This window comes from Telopea speciosissima, chromosome 2, assembly GCF_018873765.1.
Source record: "Telopea speciosissima isolate NSW1024214 ecotype Mountain lineage chromosome 2, Tspe_v1, whole genome shotgun sequence".
Lineage (NCBI taxonomy): Eukaryota > Viridiplantae > Streptophyta > Magnoliopsida > Proteales > Proteaceae > Telopea > Telopea speciosissima.
In genome coordinates, this window is record NC_057917.1 from 62,601,257 (window position 1) to 62,619,851 (window position 18,595).

General features: G+C 36.2%; 3 protein-coding genes across 3 annotated transcripts; 1 reads left to right on the plus strand and 2 right to left on the minus strand.

Annotated features, from left to right (window-relative positions):
• Window positions 1–6,675: 6,675 nt before the first annotated feature.
• Window positions 6,676–10,689, plus strand: LOC122650330 (calcineurin subunit B-like). Its single transcript, XM_043843725.1, has 6 exons — window positions 6,676–6,973; window positions 7,093–7,217; window positions 7,395–7,491; window positions 7,696–7,805; window positions 9,254–9,328; window positions 10,342–10,689. The coding sequence occupies exons 1-6, from the start codon at window positions 6,904–6,906 to the stop codon at window positions 10,390–10,392; spliced, it is 528 nt and encodes a 175-aa protein (XP_043699660.1). The 5' UTR covers window positions 6,676–6,903; the 3' UTR covers window positions 10,393–10,689.
• Window positions 10,690–13,348: 2,659 nt separating this feature from the next.
• LOC122650971 (pathogenesis-related leaf protein 6-like) lies at window positions 13,349–13,894 on the minus strand. The gene has a single exon (XM_043844323.1). The coding sequence runs from the start codon at window positions 13,889–13,891 to the stop codon at window positions 13,349–13,351; it is 543 nt and encodes a 180-aa protein (XP_043700258.1). The 5' UTR covers window positions 13,892–13,894.
• Window positions 13,895–14,542: 648 nt separating this feature from the next.
• On the minus strand, window positions 14,543–18,326 carry LOC122650329 (heparanase-like protein 3). Its single transcript, XM_043843724.1, has 9 exons — window positions 17,842–18,326; window positions 17,211–17,247; window positions 16,934–17,114; window positions 16,630–16,778; window positions 15,873–16,103; window positions 15,591–15,780; window positions 15,381–15,506; window positions 14,973–15,072; window positions 14,543–14,892 (listed from the first exon to the last, which is right to left on the minus strand). The coding sequence occupies exons 1-9, from the start codon at window positions 18,085–18,087 to the stop codon at window positions 14,569–14,571; spliced, it is 1,584 nt and encodes a 527-aa protein (XP_043699659.1). The 5' UTR covers window positions 18,088–18,326; the 3' UTR covers window positions 14,543–14,568.
• Window positions 18,327–18,595: the final 269 nt, after the last annotated feature.

Here is an 18,595-nt window from a genome sequence, read left to right on the forward strand (position 1 = left end):
TTTGTGGTATGCACGATCTCCATGGTCTTTAATTTTTCATATTTGATTTTGCCACTTGACCAACCCTAATTGAGTTAAACTTGACACATGAACAATGGACCCTAGAAGCATATGACCTGTCATGTGGTATAACCAAAGCTCTCCCAAAGAAACTCCTTCTGATTGGCTGACTAGAAATACCACGTTGGATTTGAGAATCAAATATTATAGTCTTGAATATAAGGTTGCTTCTTTTTGTAATCAAATTGGTGAACTGAGAAATTGTAATCTTATTGATCGATACCAGTTGTTGAGCACCTGGTAACCCGAGTGAAAGGTGACCTGACAAAGCCCATCAGAGATAACAGATTTAAGACCCAAACAAAGAGAAAACTCTTCCCCCCCCCCCCCCCCCCCACCCCTCCTCCCCATGAGAAAAGCTAGAAGTAGTTATGTTGTTCATACTTCACTGATTAGCTTCAACTTATATCATAGTTTGATTTCCTCGATTCATAATTGTCAAGTTTCTATCAATCAGGAGGGAAGTGATTTTTGGAGATGAGTTTCTAACTTAGTGGCAGACAGCTAAATAGTTGGGTCTAAACATCTTGTGTAAGTTCAGGGAAATTTGAAAGTTCGACCCTCTTAGCCCCACCTTTCTTAAAGTAATAGTAGTAGTATAATAGTCTAGTAATAAGTGTGGCCCAATAGAACCCCCTTTCTGGTTCCTTGTGGGTCCTTATCTTGCTCCTTATGGTTCCCTGTCAAGCCTCAATGTGGGGCCTAGAACCCCCGCCCCCCCCCCCCCCCTCCATCCCAAAAAAAAAAAAAACACAAAAAAAGATAAGAAAAGGAAGGAGGTGATTTAGGTAAGTAATAATAAAAGAAAGATGAGAGCACCATCATCCCTTTGATATCCCTATATTCAAGTGGAGAACAAAGTAGTGTTGTAGGGCTTCCTTCAGGGTTGGAATTCTTTACTCAAAGTAACCTCAACAAAACATCTCAAAGCCATCTAATTGGCCTTGGGGTAAAAAATACTTTAAAAAAAAAAGCATCTGCAGTACTTCAGGTGACCATATAAACCAAAATGAAGTCTACAAAAATAAAATACAAACTCAAATCTTTCAAAAGTTTAACAAAGGGGTTTTCTTAATTGAATCAAGATATTTATAATGAGTTATGTTGTAGTGACCCCTTCTATGCATTTTGGGTTCCAGCATTTTAGATTTTAAATAATAAATAAATAATTTATCTTTGTAGTGAGGAAAAAGCTAAATATAAATAAAGAAAGACTAAAATAATTTCCTTGATGCCATGGTATCGACTATCGACAGCTTTATGGTCATATAACATCGTATATATATTGGTTTATCGAAAAAAAAAACATTATATATATATATTTTGTGCATGACATCTTATTCAATTCTCTTCAGTTATTTCAAATATTAATGAAAGAACATTGCCATCATTTTATAATAGGATAATAAATTTTGGGAAAAAGATCTCTATCCAGGAGTGTGGCCTACGCCAGCACTCTCATGTGTCTATTTCTCTCCTCTTTAAAACAAGGGGGTAGAGATGTCTTTCACATGGGGAGGAGAGAGATAGACTTATGGGAGTGCTGGCGTAGGCCACATTCCTGGATAGAAAACTGCTTCCCATAAAATTTTTATGGGCTGTTGTTCTCTGTCTGAGAGTGCATCTGGGCACTGACTGCACCCAGACACATGGGGCAGGATTACAACCATTCATACGGGGTGGGCCGGTCATTTCACCCACCCCCCATGTGTCTGGGTACATCCTACGCCCCAGTGAAGAGAATATTATCCCATTTTTTTATAATAGAAGAAGAATAAAATCTTTAAACATTTGGAGAAAGAGAGGAAGAAATTTCCATAAATTCAATGAGATTATTCTCTATATGTTTTGTAGCTCTGTACCTATGTTGTGTACCTCTCTTATAGCATTCTTAGTGGTAAGTTATTATAAATGTTGAAAAAAACCAAGTTGACATCATCCAAAAATTAAAAAGAAAATAAAAAATATGTATCAAAACTGGGTTGTTAAGTTGTATATGACTTAATTTTAAATGGAATAAATCAGGCATTATCTCAGACATCTTTTTAGAAACTAGAATCTAACCAGTTGTTTGTCTTTCCTAGAAGATTGCAGTTGTCAAGTCAATTGGATGGTTTATGTTTGATTGGTTCAACCAATTGTCTCACTAAAACATGTGCAAGGCTGGACTAGGTTTTAGAATATTGACATCAATTTTTTGTCTACTTTTTTGTCTTCTGTAATTTAATAGGTAAATATTTTTTTCCCTCAAAACCGGTTTGCTTGGAGAGGTTTTTTAAGGGCGTTTTTGATATAGTTTTTTTTTTTTTTTTTTTTTTTTTTTTTTTTTTTTGTAACAACAAATGTTTTTGGTTACGTTTGGTATCATTTATGGAGTCTATTTCTATTTTAAAAAGAGTGAAAAAAATAAAAAACCAAAAATAGATCGAAAGCCGTTTATGGTTTTTGGCCAAAAATCACTTTTGACCATTTATGCGGGACTTTAATGAGCATGTGCTCATAGGTCTCAAAATCGAAGGGTGAAAATGTCTTTTCATCGTTTAATTAGAATTATCGAACTTCCCGCTCCTTTTCCTCCTCCTCTTTCTTCTTCTTCTTCTTTTTGCAATCCATCCGCCACCAGTACTCAGTAGTTGTTTACCTTTTTACGATGACGGATACGACGGAGGATTTGATCTTTGCTGAGGGTCTCTAAAATTTGAGTTTCAATTTTAAATACTAAAAGAAAGCATCTTTAGTACTTTAGGTAGCCATATAAACTAAATGAAGTCTAAAAAAAATTAATACTAAGAATAAAATACAATTTAAATATTTCAAAAGTTTAACAAAGGGCTTTTCTTAATTGAATGAAGATATTTTTAATAAAATGTAGTAACAAAATTATATTGGAATGATCCTTTCTATGGATTTTGGGTTGCATCATTTTAGATTTTAAAAGATAAAATGAATATATTTTATCTTGTAATGAATAAAAAAGTAAATAAAAATAAAGAGAAATTAAATAGTTCCCTTGATGCGAGGATATTGACATCTTTATGTCATCTAGCATTGTATCTATATTGTGCATTACATCTTACTCAAATTCCTTAGGTTTGTTCAAATATTAATGAAAGAAAGAAAAGTAATGTTGAATTAGTTGATCTCATGTTTTACTTAAAAGAGAAAAATTCAAAGTATCCATCAATCTCCTATTGGTTTCCTTTTGGTGATTGAAAAATAAATTAATTTATTTTTCAAATATTAATTAAAAAAATAAATTTGAAACAAATGGTTGTACTCTTTAAAGAATTTACAGAAGAAAAAAAAAAAAAAAAAAAAAGATCTGACACTTTAAAATGTACTGAACAAACTATACCCATCATCTCCTTTCTCCTTTTGGTTTTCATTCTAGTAAGAGGAAAATATTCTCTTCTTATATACTTTTTTTTTAATGAAAATTTTCATCCACCCATAGAGGACGGTTCACCCATCATTCTAGGGTTTACAAACCCCTATAAGATTTTAGTATCTTCCCAAACTACCCTATCAATACCCTTTTGTATCTTCTCTATGGGTTAAGGAAAACTAGGTCCTTTTTTTATTTGTATATTTCTTTTCCATCTCTTCAATTTTGATTGTTGGACCTGCAGCTCCTTTCGTCAACATGTGAGGTAGAATATTGAGAATTATCTCACTTTGGTTAAGTATAAGGCAATGGATGTCTCCACATATCTATTGACCCTAGCTAAGTAACCTAACAACTTTTAGCTTTTGAGTTGGACTTCTTTAACATTAGATGAGAAGAAAGACCATTCTATCCAAAGTCAGATGAAAATAGCAAGTCTACTTGAATTAGGCAACATATATATATATATATATATATATATATATATATATATATATATATATATATATATATATATATAGAGAGAGAGAGAGAGAGAGAGAGAGAGAGAGAGAGAGTTTTCAACCCAATTTACCAAGTCTACTTGAACCTGTCCATTCTAGTTGTTGTTTTATTTAGAACACGAAAATTTATAGATAATGGTGATGGACTAAACATAATCAAGGTAAGCTTGTATTTGGAGGGCATGTATTTAAAACAATTATTTGGGTTTCGTCCTCTTATTTCGTCATAAATCAAGTTTTACTGTCCAAATGAACTATATGACTCACATTGTATTAGACTTTCAATGTATAATTTGAATAGCTTATTTTCATTTTTACCATTCATTATCTGATTAGTCCACAATTTTGAGTCATGCAATGGGATGACCTAAATAACTCCAACCGTTGGAGATACAATTAAGTCAAATTTTGGATAAGTTACATGTCAAACTTCGTAATCAAATTCAATCAAATACCCACCAATTTATGACCATGCATCCATGTTTTTTATCAGCTGGGTGTATACGTACATACATCCTATTGTAGTCCCTAGTTTTGTTTTGTCACTTAGCAAACTCCATTTAAGTTGAAACTTGACATGTAGGCAAAAGACTTGAAGGAATATTGCCCATAAATTTGGACCATCCAATCTACCAAGTGATATATATTTGGGCCATTTTGATGGCTTACCAGAATGGTTTGTTCTAAAAACATTAGCCTATTTTGAGTAGTTGAACTGTGTCACTCCTATATATTTAAATTTTTAACCAAGCTTCGATCATGAGTTTTACCATGTGTAACACTGTAAGCATTCATTTGTATTAAAATTTTACACAAGGAGAAGATGGAGGAACTCTACCCGAAGTTAAAATTTGGACATAATATGTTGCCATATGGTAGTTATAGCTTAAGTTTGTGATAATTGCTTGCAAAACAAGCTTTCAATCAGACATAGACGCACGACATGATCACCCCATCCCTCTAAAATGAAAAAATCACCCTCGTTAATGCTATGTGCATGTTCTCATTGACCCCACACTTATGCACGGGCATATAGTTTGATAACAATATTTTGCCCTTGATTAAATTTTAAATATAACAAGATTGCCAGTTAAGAGAACAATGGGAGGGTGTTCACTTGCCCATAAAAAATAACCCCTTAATATTATAAGTTAATATTGCAAGGAATTCTATTTGTATTATTATTTAGAATGAAATAGCCAAGAAAAAAAACGTGGGTTTACCATAGATATATCAAAAAATTAATGTAAAATTTCCATTCACACGAAGAAGAAAGAGGGATGCAAGATTCCTATTTGGATTAAAAAAGCAAAACAAAATCATAGAAAAATTTTGTAAGAACCAATGAGAATGTTATAATCTCCATTAAAGAAAGATTTGCCCAAGAATCTTTCAAATAAAATTACCCAATAATCCAATAGTCAACACTTATCAGTGGATATGCCATCTGTATTTATTTGTTTTATTTTTAGAATTTAAAAATACCATAGGGAAACTTAATGCAAGCCAGCAAGCAAGCACCACTCTCCTTCCTGCTTTCAGTACACATTAGGAATACTTCTAATTTCAATTCAATCGGCATGAGGCCTGGTCAACACTATATTATTGATTCTTTGAAAAGTCTTCCATTGGGTAGATCTTTATTTTTGACCATCCGATTGAATCTTCATAACAATCTTTGGAATATCCTCCATAATCCTAAGGACTTGTTTGTTTGGTGGGAAAAAAGGGTGGCATAATAAGAGAGGCGAGACTCATGTGTAGTTGTGTAGGAAAGAGACGTAAACGAAAGGATGAGAAAAATGATTTTTCTAGGTCCCATATTAATAAAATAACCAATTCACTCTTTTCCCTACAAAATCCTACTTAAAAGGATGGGATTTTGGAGAGGGATGGGATGAGAAAATTTGATTGTCATGTCAGCTGACAAGGAAAATTATCCTCTCCAATTCCCTAGAGCTCGGTAGTGCTAGGTGGAGATGTAGACATGTGGTAGTTTGGACATCCAATGGTCTGAGCTCAACATAGTCAATGAGCTCGTACCGTTAGATGTTCGAGCTGTCACATGTTAGCATCTCTACCTAGTACTGTCGAGCTTTAGGAATTGGAGAGGATAATAATCTTGCTGACAATCCCTTCATTTCTACCACCCTAACAACCAAATAAACATGGGTTTTGGTGTTTTATGAAAAAATTACCTTTTTTCCCACGGTTTTTAATCCTTCAATTCCCTAAACTATGCAGTGCGATAGTTCGGAGTGCAGATTTCGATATGTAGTAGCTCGGGCATCCAACAATCCAAGCTCATTGACTTCCATATTTTTATTTTTTTTTCTTGTGTTGAGCTCGGCACTGTTGGATGTTCGAGAAGTGTCGACTTTTCCACCCCGAACTGCCGCACTGCACAATTTTAGAGAATTGAAGAGGATTATTTTCCTTTTCCCATCCTATTTTTTTTCGCCAAACAAACAGATCCTAAAAAAAACAGAGATGGGCCCACAGTATGTCACTGAAAGGCTAGGATCAATCTTTAGGCCATTTCACACATGGATGGTGGTGATCAGAAAAACACAAACAAACACACAAAAAAAATGCTATTTTGTGTTACACGGTTTTCACGATTGAGTGTTACAGAGAGATTTCGTAACTCAACTCCCCAAGTTACCGGCCCATGGTCTGCGGGTCTCGGTTTCAAAATCCAAACGCTGCTAGTAATATATATTATTTCAATTCTGGTCTTTGGGTTCTTCGATGATCACAAAGCCGCCAATCTGGAATCTTATGCCTATTTAAATCCTACCCAGCTTTCTCTCGAGGAGTCTCAGCTCCTCCCTTCTGAAGAAATCTTGGCCTTTATTTCTTCTTCTTCTATCAGTTACCAAAACCCACTTCTTATCTTTCTCTAATTTGATTTAGTGGGCAATTCAAATCTGCTCACAGAGAAAGATAGAAGAGATGGGTGGTGCATATTCGATGCTTACTCAGTACGATATCGAGGAAGTTCAGGAATACTGCGACAATTTATGTATAAACCTCTTCAATTTTTTCCTTTTTTTCTGGACTTATCTTTATTAGGTTCTTAATTAATTGTTGTGTTCTTGTGGGTACTCAATTGTGTCTTTCTGTTTTGTTTGCTAATTTCAGTCTCTCAGCAAGAAATTGTATCTCTGTACGAGAGGTTCTGTCAGCTTGACCGGAATTCTAAGGGTTTTATTTCTGCAGATGAGTTCTTATCCGTGCCTGAGTTCTTCATGGACCCCCTTTCTCAGGTAACATCTTATATTGGTTTTCAACTTTTGTACTCTATATTTATTTATGGGTTAATAAATTCTCCTTTGATGCTTTAGATTCGAATATCAATGAACTTCACAGTGTTAGTTCAAGTGTATGTCTTTGCAGAGGGTGCCCTTGTTTCTAATAACTTATTTTGTTGATAATAATTGCAGAGACTGCTTAAGATGGTGGACAGTTTGAATTTCAAGGACTTCGTCGCCTTCTTGTCAGCTTTCAGTTCTAAAGCCAGTATTAAACAGAAAATTGAACGTAGGTTTGCTTCTCTCTGCTGTTGTGTTTTTTTTTTTTTTCTGCATTTCTATAATGCATTTTATGTTTTTTAGAAATTATAACTGGCATGAACTTATGTATTCACTTTTCCTGCTCCTAGAGCTTCAGCCCATATGTAAAAAATTCTTTCATTGCTGAACTTCAGACATTGATGTCAACATACTCATTGTCCATGTGTTTCAGTTATCTTCAAAGTATATGATCTAGATGGCGATGGCAAGGTGACTTTCAATGACATATTAGATGTCTTGCGGGATTTGACGGGTTCATATATGTCGGAGGAGCAAAGAGAGGTAATTTTGTTATTCGTCCTTGTTTTTCGACTCCAATTAACAGTCAATTTGATTTTTAGCTTTCATTGTATCAATGTGCACCACTCTTCTGCCCAACAGCAGGTTTGGTTGGAGGATAGGATGATAAAAGATATGGAAACTCTTTTTTTTTTTTTTTCTTTTCTTTTTTTTTGGGGGGGTGTGTTGGGGGTTGGGGGTGGGGGTTACTGAAAGATTTGGTAGTGTACTGTTTTATGGTGGGTTTCTAGAATTTTAAACTTTAAAATGTCAACTAATGATGCAGACAAGAGTTTTTTTAATCATGTTTAACTACATGGGGTTGTGGGTAGTGATTGGTTCTAAATCTCTTAAACTCATTCTGTATAATACCAAGGCAAATATGGTTTGACCTTAAGACATGTCTCTTTACAGTATTCAGTATGAGGTTCCATAAATAATGCAATACTGCAATCATTGAGTTGCCTTCTATTGATCAATGTCTTCTGTTTAATTGAAAATGTTTTGAGAAAACACTGGATACAGACCAAAGCTCTGTATTAATATGTTTAATGGGCACTTCTTGAACTATGCACTATCCCACTACCTTGTGTCAGTTACATGCATCCTGTATAGACCAAAAACCAAAAAATGGAAAACATAAGTAGGGCCTTTAAACAACTGATACTGGAAAGAAGAATAAGGGTGCATACTCAACCAAGCCATTGTCCTTGCATAAGGGTTTCAATTGATTATTTATCTCTATGTTTGTTTCTAAACTCAAGTATGAAGGTCAAGGATGTGAACCTTAAATAAGGGTCACAATAATTCAATAAAAGGGTTAAAAGGTGATGTTCTTGCATTGTTCTTTTATACTTGAAGATATCAAACAGATTAAATATTCATCTCCTTAGGCTACATGGGAGGTATTTTGCATATTGACAGTGATACTTAAAAATAAGGCATGTTTGCAGAATTTGTGTCATAGAACTGATGAATTCATGAAATGATTTACCCTCTCTTGTAAATCTTACTTTTGTATTTTGTTCATGCTTTGGAAAACCTTAATATTACTTGACCAAGTAGGAAGAAAATTCTACATGAATAATTTGGCTGGGGGGGAAAAATGTCTTGTGATTGATTCCGCGTGCTTGATAAAATCTATTGCCTTATGATATAGTGGGTTGGGGGTTGGATGGGATATTTTGGTTTCAGAACTGTTATATATGTTAATTTGGTTTTTGTTCATCATTGGGTAGTAGTTATCTGTTCATTTTCACATATATGGATATTATGTGCCTTTTTTTTTTGCATTTTTTTTTATTGACTTATAAACTTTAATGAACAATCTCAAGTGATAAGTAATTTCCTCTTACGATGCAGTCATAAAGATTAAAGTTGGCTTGTGCTTGGATTTGTTGTTACAATCTATATGAAGTCTAATTCCCTTTGTTATGCTCATATTTTTTCAGGAAGTAATGACCCATTTATTGGAGGAAGCTGGTTACAGGAGGACTTCTTCTTTATTGTTGGATGACTTCGTCAAGGTATTCACCTTTTATTTTAGAGTTCTCTTCCAAGCTATCTTTGGATTGGTTGTGTTTATTGAGCCCCTCCAACTTTATAGTGGAAGGCTCAACAAGCACAAGGATTGAAGTAGGAATACCATCATTTATTACCCCTGCTTACCATATTTCTCCAATCCCTTCTTCCCTTCCAGTCTCACTTTCCCTTTTTTTCCCTTTACAATGAGTCATAAAATTCTAAACTTAATCTTAAAAATTATATTCATTTAGCCCAACCACTTGGCAAACTCCACAAATGTAGAGTAACTCTCAATAACATCAGAGAGTTCTTATCCTCTCAAGGTTTTTCTGTAATTTCCTCAAGAGAATCATGTGAATAACAGGGAGGCTGAGGCTTGCCATTTGACTTGCATATAATGTTCACACTGCATGCTATACACCAAGTTGCAATTATCTTAATGATCCCAACCATCTAGGGGTGTAAATGAATAGCCGAAATCCGTGTCCGTATCCGTTTAGCACTATCCGAATCCGTCCGAAAGCTAAACGGATGCGGATACTGATAGGCTATAGCTATCCAAAAAGCTATATTTACATGTAAACGGATAAAATATCCGATCCGTATCCATGTCCGTATCCGTTTAGCACTATCCGAATCCATCCGATAGCTAATCGGATGCGGATGCGGATATAGCACTATCCGAGTCGAATCCGATCCGTTTACAGCCCTACAACCATCTAAGTTCTCACTGGCATTTTTTCTTTTCTCTTTACTCAACTTCATGTGGATGGTCCACCATATTAATTCCTTAACCATCTAAAGAATGGCGTGGGTTAAGTACATAAAATCATCATCTGACTGATTAAGTATTCCAGCCTTCCATTAATGTGTTGTTCTGTCTTGGGAATCATGGTTTCTTTCAAACATAAAAAATGTAGATGTTAGGCCCAGATTTAATTGGATTCTCTGAATAGTTATATTCCATATTATTTTAACATTATATTCATTGCTGTTGCTTTACATCCTTTTTCAGATTCTTGACTATCCTGGACTGAAGATGGAGGTTGAAGTTCCTGTCGAATAAATCAACTTAGAGAAGCTCTGCCTCACCTTTATTCAGCATGAGTTAACCCAGAAAGGAGACTCAATGGCAACTTAGTAACATGGCTTGAAGCAACTGTCTATAATCTCTTCTTTATTTCTTTCTTTCTTTTTTTCCCCCCTTCCCCTGAACAATAATGAATAAGCTATTCATGTATCACAGGGAAATTAAAGATTCAGATTTTTTTTTTGTAAATTTTCCCTAGTATATCTATCCATTTATCTGACTCTTGCGTCTCTGAAACGTATTTTAGTCAATCCAGCTTATCTTTGTAATCAAGTTCTTAGTAGAAGGTATATAGATTATGAGGCCATTGCTCTCGTCAGGATCAACAACACGTGAAATATCATGTTGTGGAAACTTCCAAAAGGGTGTACCCAGTGCACGAGGTTCCCACCACTGCGGTGTCTGGGGAGGGTCATAATGTACGCAGCCTTACCCCTGCTTTCACAAAGAGACTGTTTCCATACTCAAACCCATGACCGCTTGGTCGCAATGGAGCAACCTTGCCGTTGCACCAAAGCCATGATCGGCTAATAACGTTGGATTTGGACTCTTTAACATCCCAGGGTTGCTTATCATACGATGGCTCCCAAAACCTATATATTTTGAGATGAATTGATACCCACTTCCGCCATGTCAGTCATTTTGCTCTCCTTGATCATTTTGATTATTATACTTCAATTCAATATTTTGGATATATGCTGGATGCAATAATCTTCCATTAGAACATTTGAAGGAATTTTGTATGGAAAGTAATGAACGGTGCTGCTTCTGAGTTACAACAACTAAGGGTATAGGCCGAAGTTATCTTTATTTTTTGCCCTGAATTGAAATAGTCATGACTCTTGCTAATGAATACTTAATAGAGAATAGCATCTTGATTCTTGGGAATACAGCATTAAATTTTGAGCCTCCTTTTGCAGTCCTGCAAATCCCAATCTTACTTCAAAGTTCAAAAGGTCTCCTCATTGCTTTCGAATTCATGATAAAGCTTAAAATTTTGAGTTCTTGGAGAACAATGTATGAGCATGAAAGGATCCTAATCTTCCACAATCAGAGAGGGAAACCTTAAAATAAAACAGAAAAGCAATTGAAGAACAGCTGCAATTTCAGCCTCTTCCTCTTCTTCTTTATACTCTTTTGAACTGGTAGATTGATTAACAAGTTTCATGATGAAAGCTATAGTCCAGGTGCTGCACTATTAGGAGTGTGTAACCTCCATCAGCTTTCGAAGCAGGTGGAGCTAGCACTCCTCTATAAAGCCTTAATTCACAGATAAAATTTTATCTGAAAACCTCTCTTCAAGGATAAAATCTCTTCCTGCAAAAGAATTTAATTTATCATAACATTACCAAGTCAATTTCTCCTGCCACACTTTCATCTGGAGCTGTCCTGAACAATGAACTCTTAAATCTCATTTGAATACTCTCTGCTTCTTTTAGTACTCTGGTGCATGCACTTCTTCTAATATTTCCTCAATTTAAGAGTTACTAACCCAGCTTGAAAGAGTAATGAAACTGGAATACACAATATAAAGAAAAGGCATTGATCATTTGTCCATCCTACATTTGGTTTAGAAGCTCTTCAAGTTCTGCAAGTGTTAAATAAAGAAACCAATGTTTCATCCACAATTGATAGAATGAACTAAATTACTTTGATTTCACAAACAAGTTACAAGGCGAACTGATGCTGTTCAAAGTGAAAAGACACAATAAGGCAGAAAATGAAGAAGAATTCTATTGCAAATGAAGAATCAAGTACATGATAGCAAAAGTCGTCAAAAAGGATTCACTTAGCTCTGGAGGTTTCTTAGGACTCACTAACCCAAGTGTGAAACTCTCTTACTGTAAGAGGACCTCAAACTCATAATGAAACTTTTTAAAACACAACCAAAGATAGAAAATAGAAATCAATCAGGAAGCTCTTCTACAAGCCAACACATACATATATAAGGGAGGTTGTAGCTTTGAGGAGAGGAGTTGTTGGAGTGCCTTGAAAAGTGTGAGAGAGTTGGGGGGGATGTACCGGCATGAACAGCGCAGCTCCCATTGGAGCTCATAAACAATGCCATTAAAGCGATCGAACCCCTAAATTGTACATTAGTAGCACTATCCCAAAAATCACCATTGACCACCACCTGGGCACCATGGACAGCAGTGATGGTGGTGGGATTGACGACAGTAGTAGAAGAAAAAAGGGTGCACCCAATGCTCCCACCATTGCGGGGACTGAGGAAGGTCATAATGTACGCAGTCTTACCCCTGCTTTCCCTAAGAGACTGTAATGAAGCGTTCTTCGACCACGAAGCTGCCACGAGTCAGGCCGCACCGATGTTGCTACAATTCCTCCCGACTTAAGTGCTGAGCTGCGAACAAAAAATGGAAGGGAACTTGTGAATGAGAGAAGACAGGCGAACGGAAGAAAAGGGAGAGGAAGGCAATAATCCTCTACAGATGGGAAGCGAGAGGGCCTTGCCTTGCCAGAAGAGGAGGACATTTCAATTTTCAAGGCGAGAGTTGCCAGTGAAATGGGGATCTGTACGCAGTCAAAAGAACAAGGTAAAACCCTAGCATAGCTGAAGAGGATCATAAATGGTATCAGGCAATCAAAAGCTTCATAACTCGAATATCAATCGTAGAAGAAATATTTTATTTGTTTTCTCAGAGTGGATTATATGGATTGGGAAGGAAGAACACCAGATTTGATAATTGGGTCTTTGTTGACGGCCTGCTCGATCTTACTCCATTTTCCATGTGGTTCTTCATTGAGTACAGAAGAAACTTCCTCACATAAGTCCATGATTTTGATCTTAAGGGGATGGATAACTTTTGCTTGTTTAGGATTGTAAAGTGGTGAGAAAAGAAAATTTTGCCATAAAAAATCTAAATTTTCTCTATTATTGGAGAAAGTTTTTCAAGTTATACAAGTGGATCTTTTACATGTAAAGATTTATATGGAAACAAGCGGAGGGTTCTCTCATATAAGGACGTTCCCCAATATAGTTTCCATGAGGATAATAATTACATATGAAGAAGGTCCCTCCATTGTTGCACTGAGCTCTACCACAACCAAGGCGAAGGGATTTGCTCCAAACCACCTGGATGTAGTGCCGGCACAGTTGGCCTTCGATACAAGAATTGTTATTGTAATCATAGTATTCTTTCTCAGAGACCCACAACTCCACAGCTTCTGCGGCCGACATGTTACCGGAACTCCAAGCAATGTTCTCACCAGAGGCGGGTAGTGCGGTGGAGTGCACGAGATTACAATCTCTGGCTCTCTCCTGAGCGTAGTTTCCAGCATACGAAGCTAATATGTCGTCCCATGTCATTGGTCCAACACCTACATCTGCACGGGCGGCATTGTGGGCTGCTAGGAAATCCTGTGGAGAATTTTGGGCTTGATAGACCTGGAAGAAGAAGGTTAAGCCAATGAGGCTGCAAAGAAGAGCTAACAGGTCAAGTTTATATGATCCCATCTTCTTAATTGCAATCCAAGAATGATCCTCCTTGATAGTTATTCTATTATTTACTTATTTATATTCCAAGATATCAACTTGCAAGAATTTTCAATCCACTGATGATATCAAATTAATCACCCCACCTAGACCGCCAAGACTTTCCTTGAGAGTTATTCTATTATTTATTTATTTATATTCCAAGATATCAACTTGCAAGAATTTTCAATCCACTGATGATATCAAATTAATCACCCCACCTAGACCGCCAAGACTTTTCTTTCTTTTTAGATTCCCAGTTCCACCGACAAAATCTAAATTAGCACCTCTATCACTGGTCCTCTTGTTCAACGTCGACCACGAAAATGCCCTAACTAATGCAGTGGAGATGGCCATTAAAGCAAATGATAATTTTTCTAGTAAGTAGTTTTGTTGGGTTTGGGTCATGGGTGTGTATTGTATCTTGCGGGTCCACATAATTGTGGTCTGTATTTGTAATTGGGATGGGTTTTTGTCATTGTGTAATAATTGTTTGCTTGGATTTCTTCCTGGTGGTTGCACAATCGTCCCCAACACGTTTGTCATTTACCCAATACCAATGGAAAGACAAAGCAAAAGCAGGGGGGAGAAAACTAAAACAGAAACACTTACAATAATTTCTTTGTAAAACAGAACCAATTTGGTTCCATTTGGTCAAATTACCTACAAGCTGGAACAGAAATATTAGGAATATGAGCAAATACAATTGAGTAAGGGGCAACTGTTATTGGCCCAGATGAATTTACACTTAAAGGTATCAAAGTAGGTATATCCCCAGATGAATTTACAGTCAATATTTTCCCATTTAGAAGCATTGTTTGGCTCTGCAAGTTTCCATCCTTAGCTGTTAGGTGATACTCCTCCCTTGTGATTCCATTATGTTCCAAAGTCCAAGTCTTATTAAGGACAGCATCTTCAGTTGCAACACTGAAAACAACTGTGGTGTTACTGTCGAGGTTGATCAGTAGCAATGTGATTCCTTGCTGTAAGATTGCATTCAAATCAATGATTCAGGAAAGAGGATATTAAGATGATTCATTTAGATAACTGTGTTAAAACTTACAGATTGTTTTGCACAATGTGAATATGCTCTTATGTTCTTTGTTCCTGTAAAATTTGCCGATAGGACCGTTCTTCCCATTAACCGGTGCCAAAGGAGAGCACTGCACAGATAGAAAGCACAATATCAATCAGCTGGTTCATTCTGGGACATTTTCTAATATAAATCTCATACAAAAAAAAAAAAAAACTGTCTTAGAGTTTAATTTTGCTTAATGAACTGAAAGGGAGCAGTCTTCATACTAGACACAACTTGTATAGGAAAGTCTTTTTAATGGGTGAAGTATTCGATCTTGTAAAAATTGTAGTTTTCTGAGAGCATATAAGACATTTTTTACTGAATTCAGTTGAAAATACTAGCTCTGACCACCAACAGTTATGAAGCTAAGAATTTCAAAGTTCAAAAAATAACCTGTAGTAATCAGGATTTGGAACAAAGGTGGTTGTGTTGAGTAACCCATAGTTTCCACCAATCAATGTTTGTCTGCAGTATGTTTTAGTATCATAAGATGCTGCCATGCCTAGCTGATCCAGGTACCTATTTTGGTGATCAGAAACAAGTCAATTCTGGAAGAAATATCTAAGAAGTGAAAGCTTTCAGAGTAACTCATAAGTAATTTACCAGAAACTAAACACAAATGCATTGGTGACAAGGTTATGGCCACTGTTATATGCTCCTCCTGCTTCCCCAACCCAAGCAGTTGCTGAACTTGCAGCATTTTTTAGCAACCTCTGGAGGCTGCTGAATGTCTGCGCCTCACCATCAAGATAGGATGGATCGAGGATCTTGTCAATCAGATGGGTATCGACACCTAAATTCCGGAAAAGGAAATGTTTAAAGGTAACATTTAAGTTTTAAGGCATGGATATTAAGTGAAATTTGTCTACATTCTGAGTAAGATACCTGGGCCAAGATTATATATGTGATGCGTGACAACATCGAGCGATCTGGGTGTTTTATTTACTAGTTTTGTGAACCAGTTTGCATCAAAGAATCCCCCTGGTGTTATGATTAATGGCTTTACATGAAAACCCCTGTAGATATTATGCACTATTTTTTTGAGAGAGATCACATCAGATGCGTACTGGTCGGCTGCAACGCTTGTACCAACTCCATTCCCACTCAATTCATTTCCTGACAAGTGAAAAGAATTTTAATAGATTTCCAACATAATAGACGAGTGAGAAGAAAATTGTGACATGTAGACTCTTTGACTAGTGCTACTTGTTCTATGTGGCTAGGGCAGAGCAAGATTTTGTGTGCGTGTGTGCGTGTTTTTTTTTTGGGGGGGGGGGGGTGAGTAGTGTAAAACTATCCTGTTTGTTCCTTTCTGCAGTGTTTCTGTTTTCCATGTTTCTTTTTTAATGGAAGTTTCTGTTTTCCATGTTGTCATTAGTCCCACAGACGCTTTCCATAGAAAATTTTCTATTCAATAAATTCAAAGAAACTTGTAAACTGATTTTAATCATAGTGCAGAAGTGTAATACAATGAGAGTCCAGAGGCTGACATTAAAAGTGTCTATATATTTAACTGGTTCAGATGATCTGTGTTATCTGGAGAATTTGGATCCACGAGGCAGAACCCCCACCCCCCTCTTCTAACTTTAAAACCAAGAATCATTGTAGTTAACCTTTGGTCTAATAACATATGCATTCTTACCAAGCTCCCAACCATGTATTGTATAATTCTTGTTGACGGTATAGCGTATAAGGGATTCTGCATTTGTAGAATTCCAAGGTCCTACTGCAGAGCCATCAGATGCCAGAGTCCTTCCACTTAGTGCATTTAATCCGAAGATAACTACGGCCCTGAATAAGGTGAACAGAGTGAGAGAAATGTAGAAGAAAATAGACTTGAAATGTATCAACAAATGCTTCAGCCCAGTTCATATCATTGTTTGAAAGAAAAAAAAAAACAGTTCGTATATACAAAACAGAAAAAAATTATGAGAAATTTCTGTTACCCAGCCTTTTTGAAGAAAGTGTTAAGTTCATCCCATCTAGACATTGGTAGACAGCCTTCAGAGAAGCCAAACATCTCAGAGTTTTTAACAAATTGGGGACAGGGTTGCTGTGGATTTCCAGTCTCATATATAACCTTATCTTGCAATGTTCCACCCAATCTAATTTTCAAGGGCTTAAAAGCTGCAAAATTTTCCGAGTAAGGAATTATCTCTTTGATAGTAGTAAAAGATGAGTGCCCAAACTAATGAATCCAATTAAGAGTAAGAGAGGCTGTACCTTTAACAGCATTTAACAAAATTGTGTTGTTTAGATCCTGCATGAAAAGCAAAAGAATAAACATATGAATTACAGAATTAGCATGAATCAATTGTTTGAATCACTTTAAACCAATGTTTTCGGAATTTAACTTTACTCAAAGCAGAGTACATACCCACCCAAAAGATCACAGATCATAGCACCAGCAGAAGCATGAAATTATTACAAAGAAACTGAACAATTTTCTACCAGACGAGGGGGAAATTGAATTGAAGATTGAGTACCCATGAAACAAAAGGTCAAAATATCATTGTGTTTCCTCTTACGTATAAGATCAACTAATTCAAACAAAAAAGAGAGAATGGAAGAGAAGCTTCTGCAGAGACAGAGTATTGCCAAATTATTATCTCCATACTCTACAGCATCTAAAGACATTAGAGCATAATTCCCTTTTTGCATCTCTTGGCACTTTGGGTTTAAACAAACAGAAGAATTTTCAAGATACAAAGAAGGGATTGAGACCATTATGCAGGAGGATGAGAAAACACCAGAGCAAGTACAGAATTTTGTATAGGAAATGAGAGAGAGATTAAATTGAAACCCCAAAAGAAAATTAAACAAACACCAATACAATAGAAGAGAAACCACTTACCAGATTGAGCATAGAAGCAAGGCCCCAGCTACAAGTTCCATAGTCACATTTTTCAGGTGGCCACCAATCCAATGTAGTACAGATGAAATCTTCATCCGTCCTTCCAATGCCTCCGCTTCCATTAATCAAAACAATCCCTTGAACAGTTCCACCTCCGACTGACTTCTGAGAAACTACAGTAATGGAGTTTTGAAAGATGAAAATCACCGAAAAGACAAAGCCCAGAAGATGAACCGAAGAACCCATTTCGGGATTCAAAGAAATGAGCTGGAACTCAGTCTGTCTGAATGGCTGGGAAAACCTTGAATGTGCCGAAACAGGTTAAAAGAAAACCCACCCATTGGAGGATATCAATAGCATTAAATAAGAAAAGCAGACACAGTTCAGTCGGGGCGCGGGAAGCGTGATTAAACTTCTCACCATATTCAATGAAGAAGCCATAGGAATCTGCATCGTCTCGAGGAGTGGAAAAAAAAATTCAAATTTATTTGCTTTTCATTGAGTTCAATTATTTTCTATTGACTGACTGTTTTGATTTACACTTTCAGTTTCAAATGCATTGTAGCAGAATCATTCAATGTAAAATTAAAATCCTTTATGCCTTTTCTCAGAGAAAAAGATCATTTTTTTTTGGTAAAGAAACATATAGGTTGGAAGGAAAGTCTCCAGATTTGATAATTGGGATTCTATTGATGGGCTACTTTTATTCCATTTTGGGTTTTTTATTGAGTACAGAAGAAGACTTCCTCACTTA

Bases quoted from the DNA above. Each gene is read 5' to 3' on its own strand.
- LOC122650330 (XM_043843725.1), top strand. From the start codon at position 6,904: ATGGGTGGTGCATATTCGATGCTTACTCAGTACGATATCGAGGAAGTT. The intron at 7,806-9,253 runs GTAATTTTGTTA...ATATTTTTTCAG, and splicing joins TGTCGGAGGAGCAAAGAGAG to GAAGTAATGACCCATTTATT. The intron at 9,329-10,341 runs GTATTCACCTTT...ATCCTTTTTCAG, and splicing joins TGTTGGATGACTTCGTCAAG to ATTCTTGACTATCCTGGACT.
- LOC122650971 (XM_043844323.1), bottom strand. From the start codon at position 13,891: ATGGGATCATATAAACTTGACCTGTTAGCTCTTCTTTGCAGCCTCATT.
- LOC122650329 (XM_043843724.1), bottom strand. From the start codon at position 18,087: ATGGGTTCTTCGGTTCATCTTCTGGGCTTTGTCTTTTCGGTGATTTTC. The intron at 17,248-17,841 runs GTAAGTGGTTTC...CTTTTCATGCAG, and splicing joins TTGCTTCTATGCTCAATCTG to GATCTAAACAACACAATTTT. The intron at 15,073-15,380 runs GTTATTTTTTGA...CTATCTGTGCAG, and splicing joins CCAAATCCTGATTACTACAG to TGCTCTCCTTTGGCACCGGT.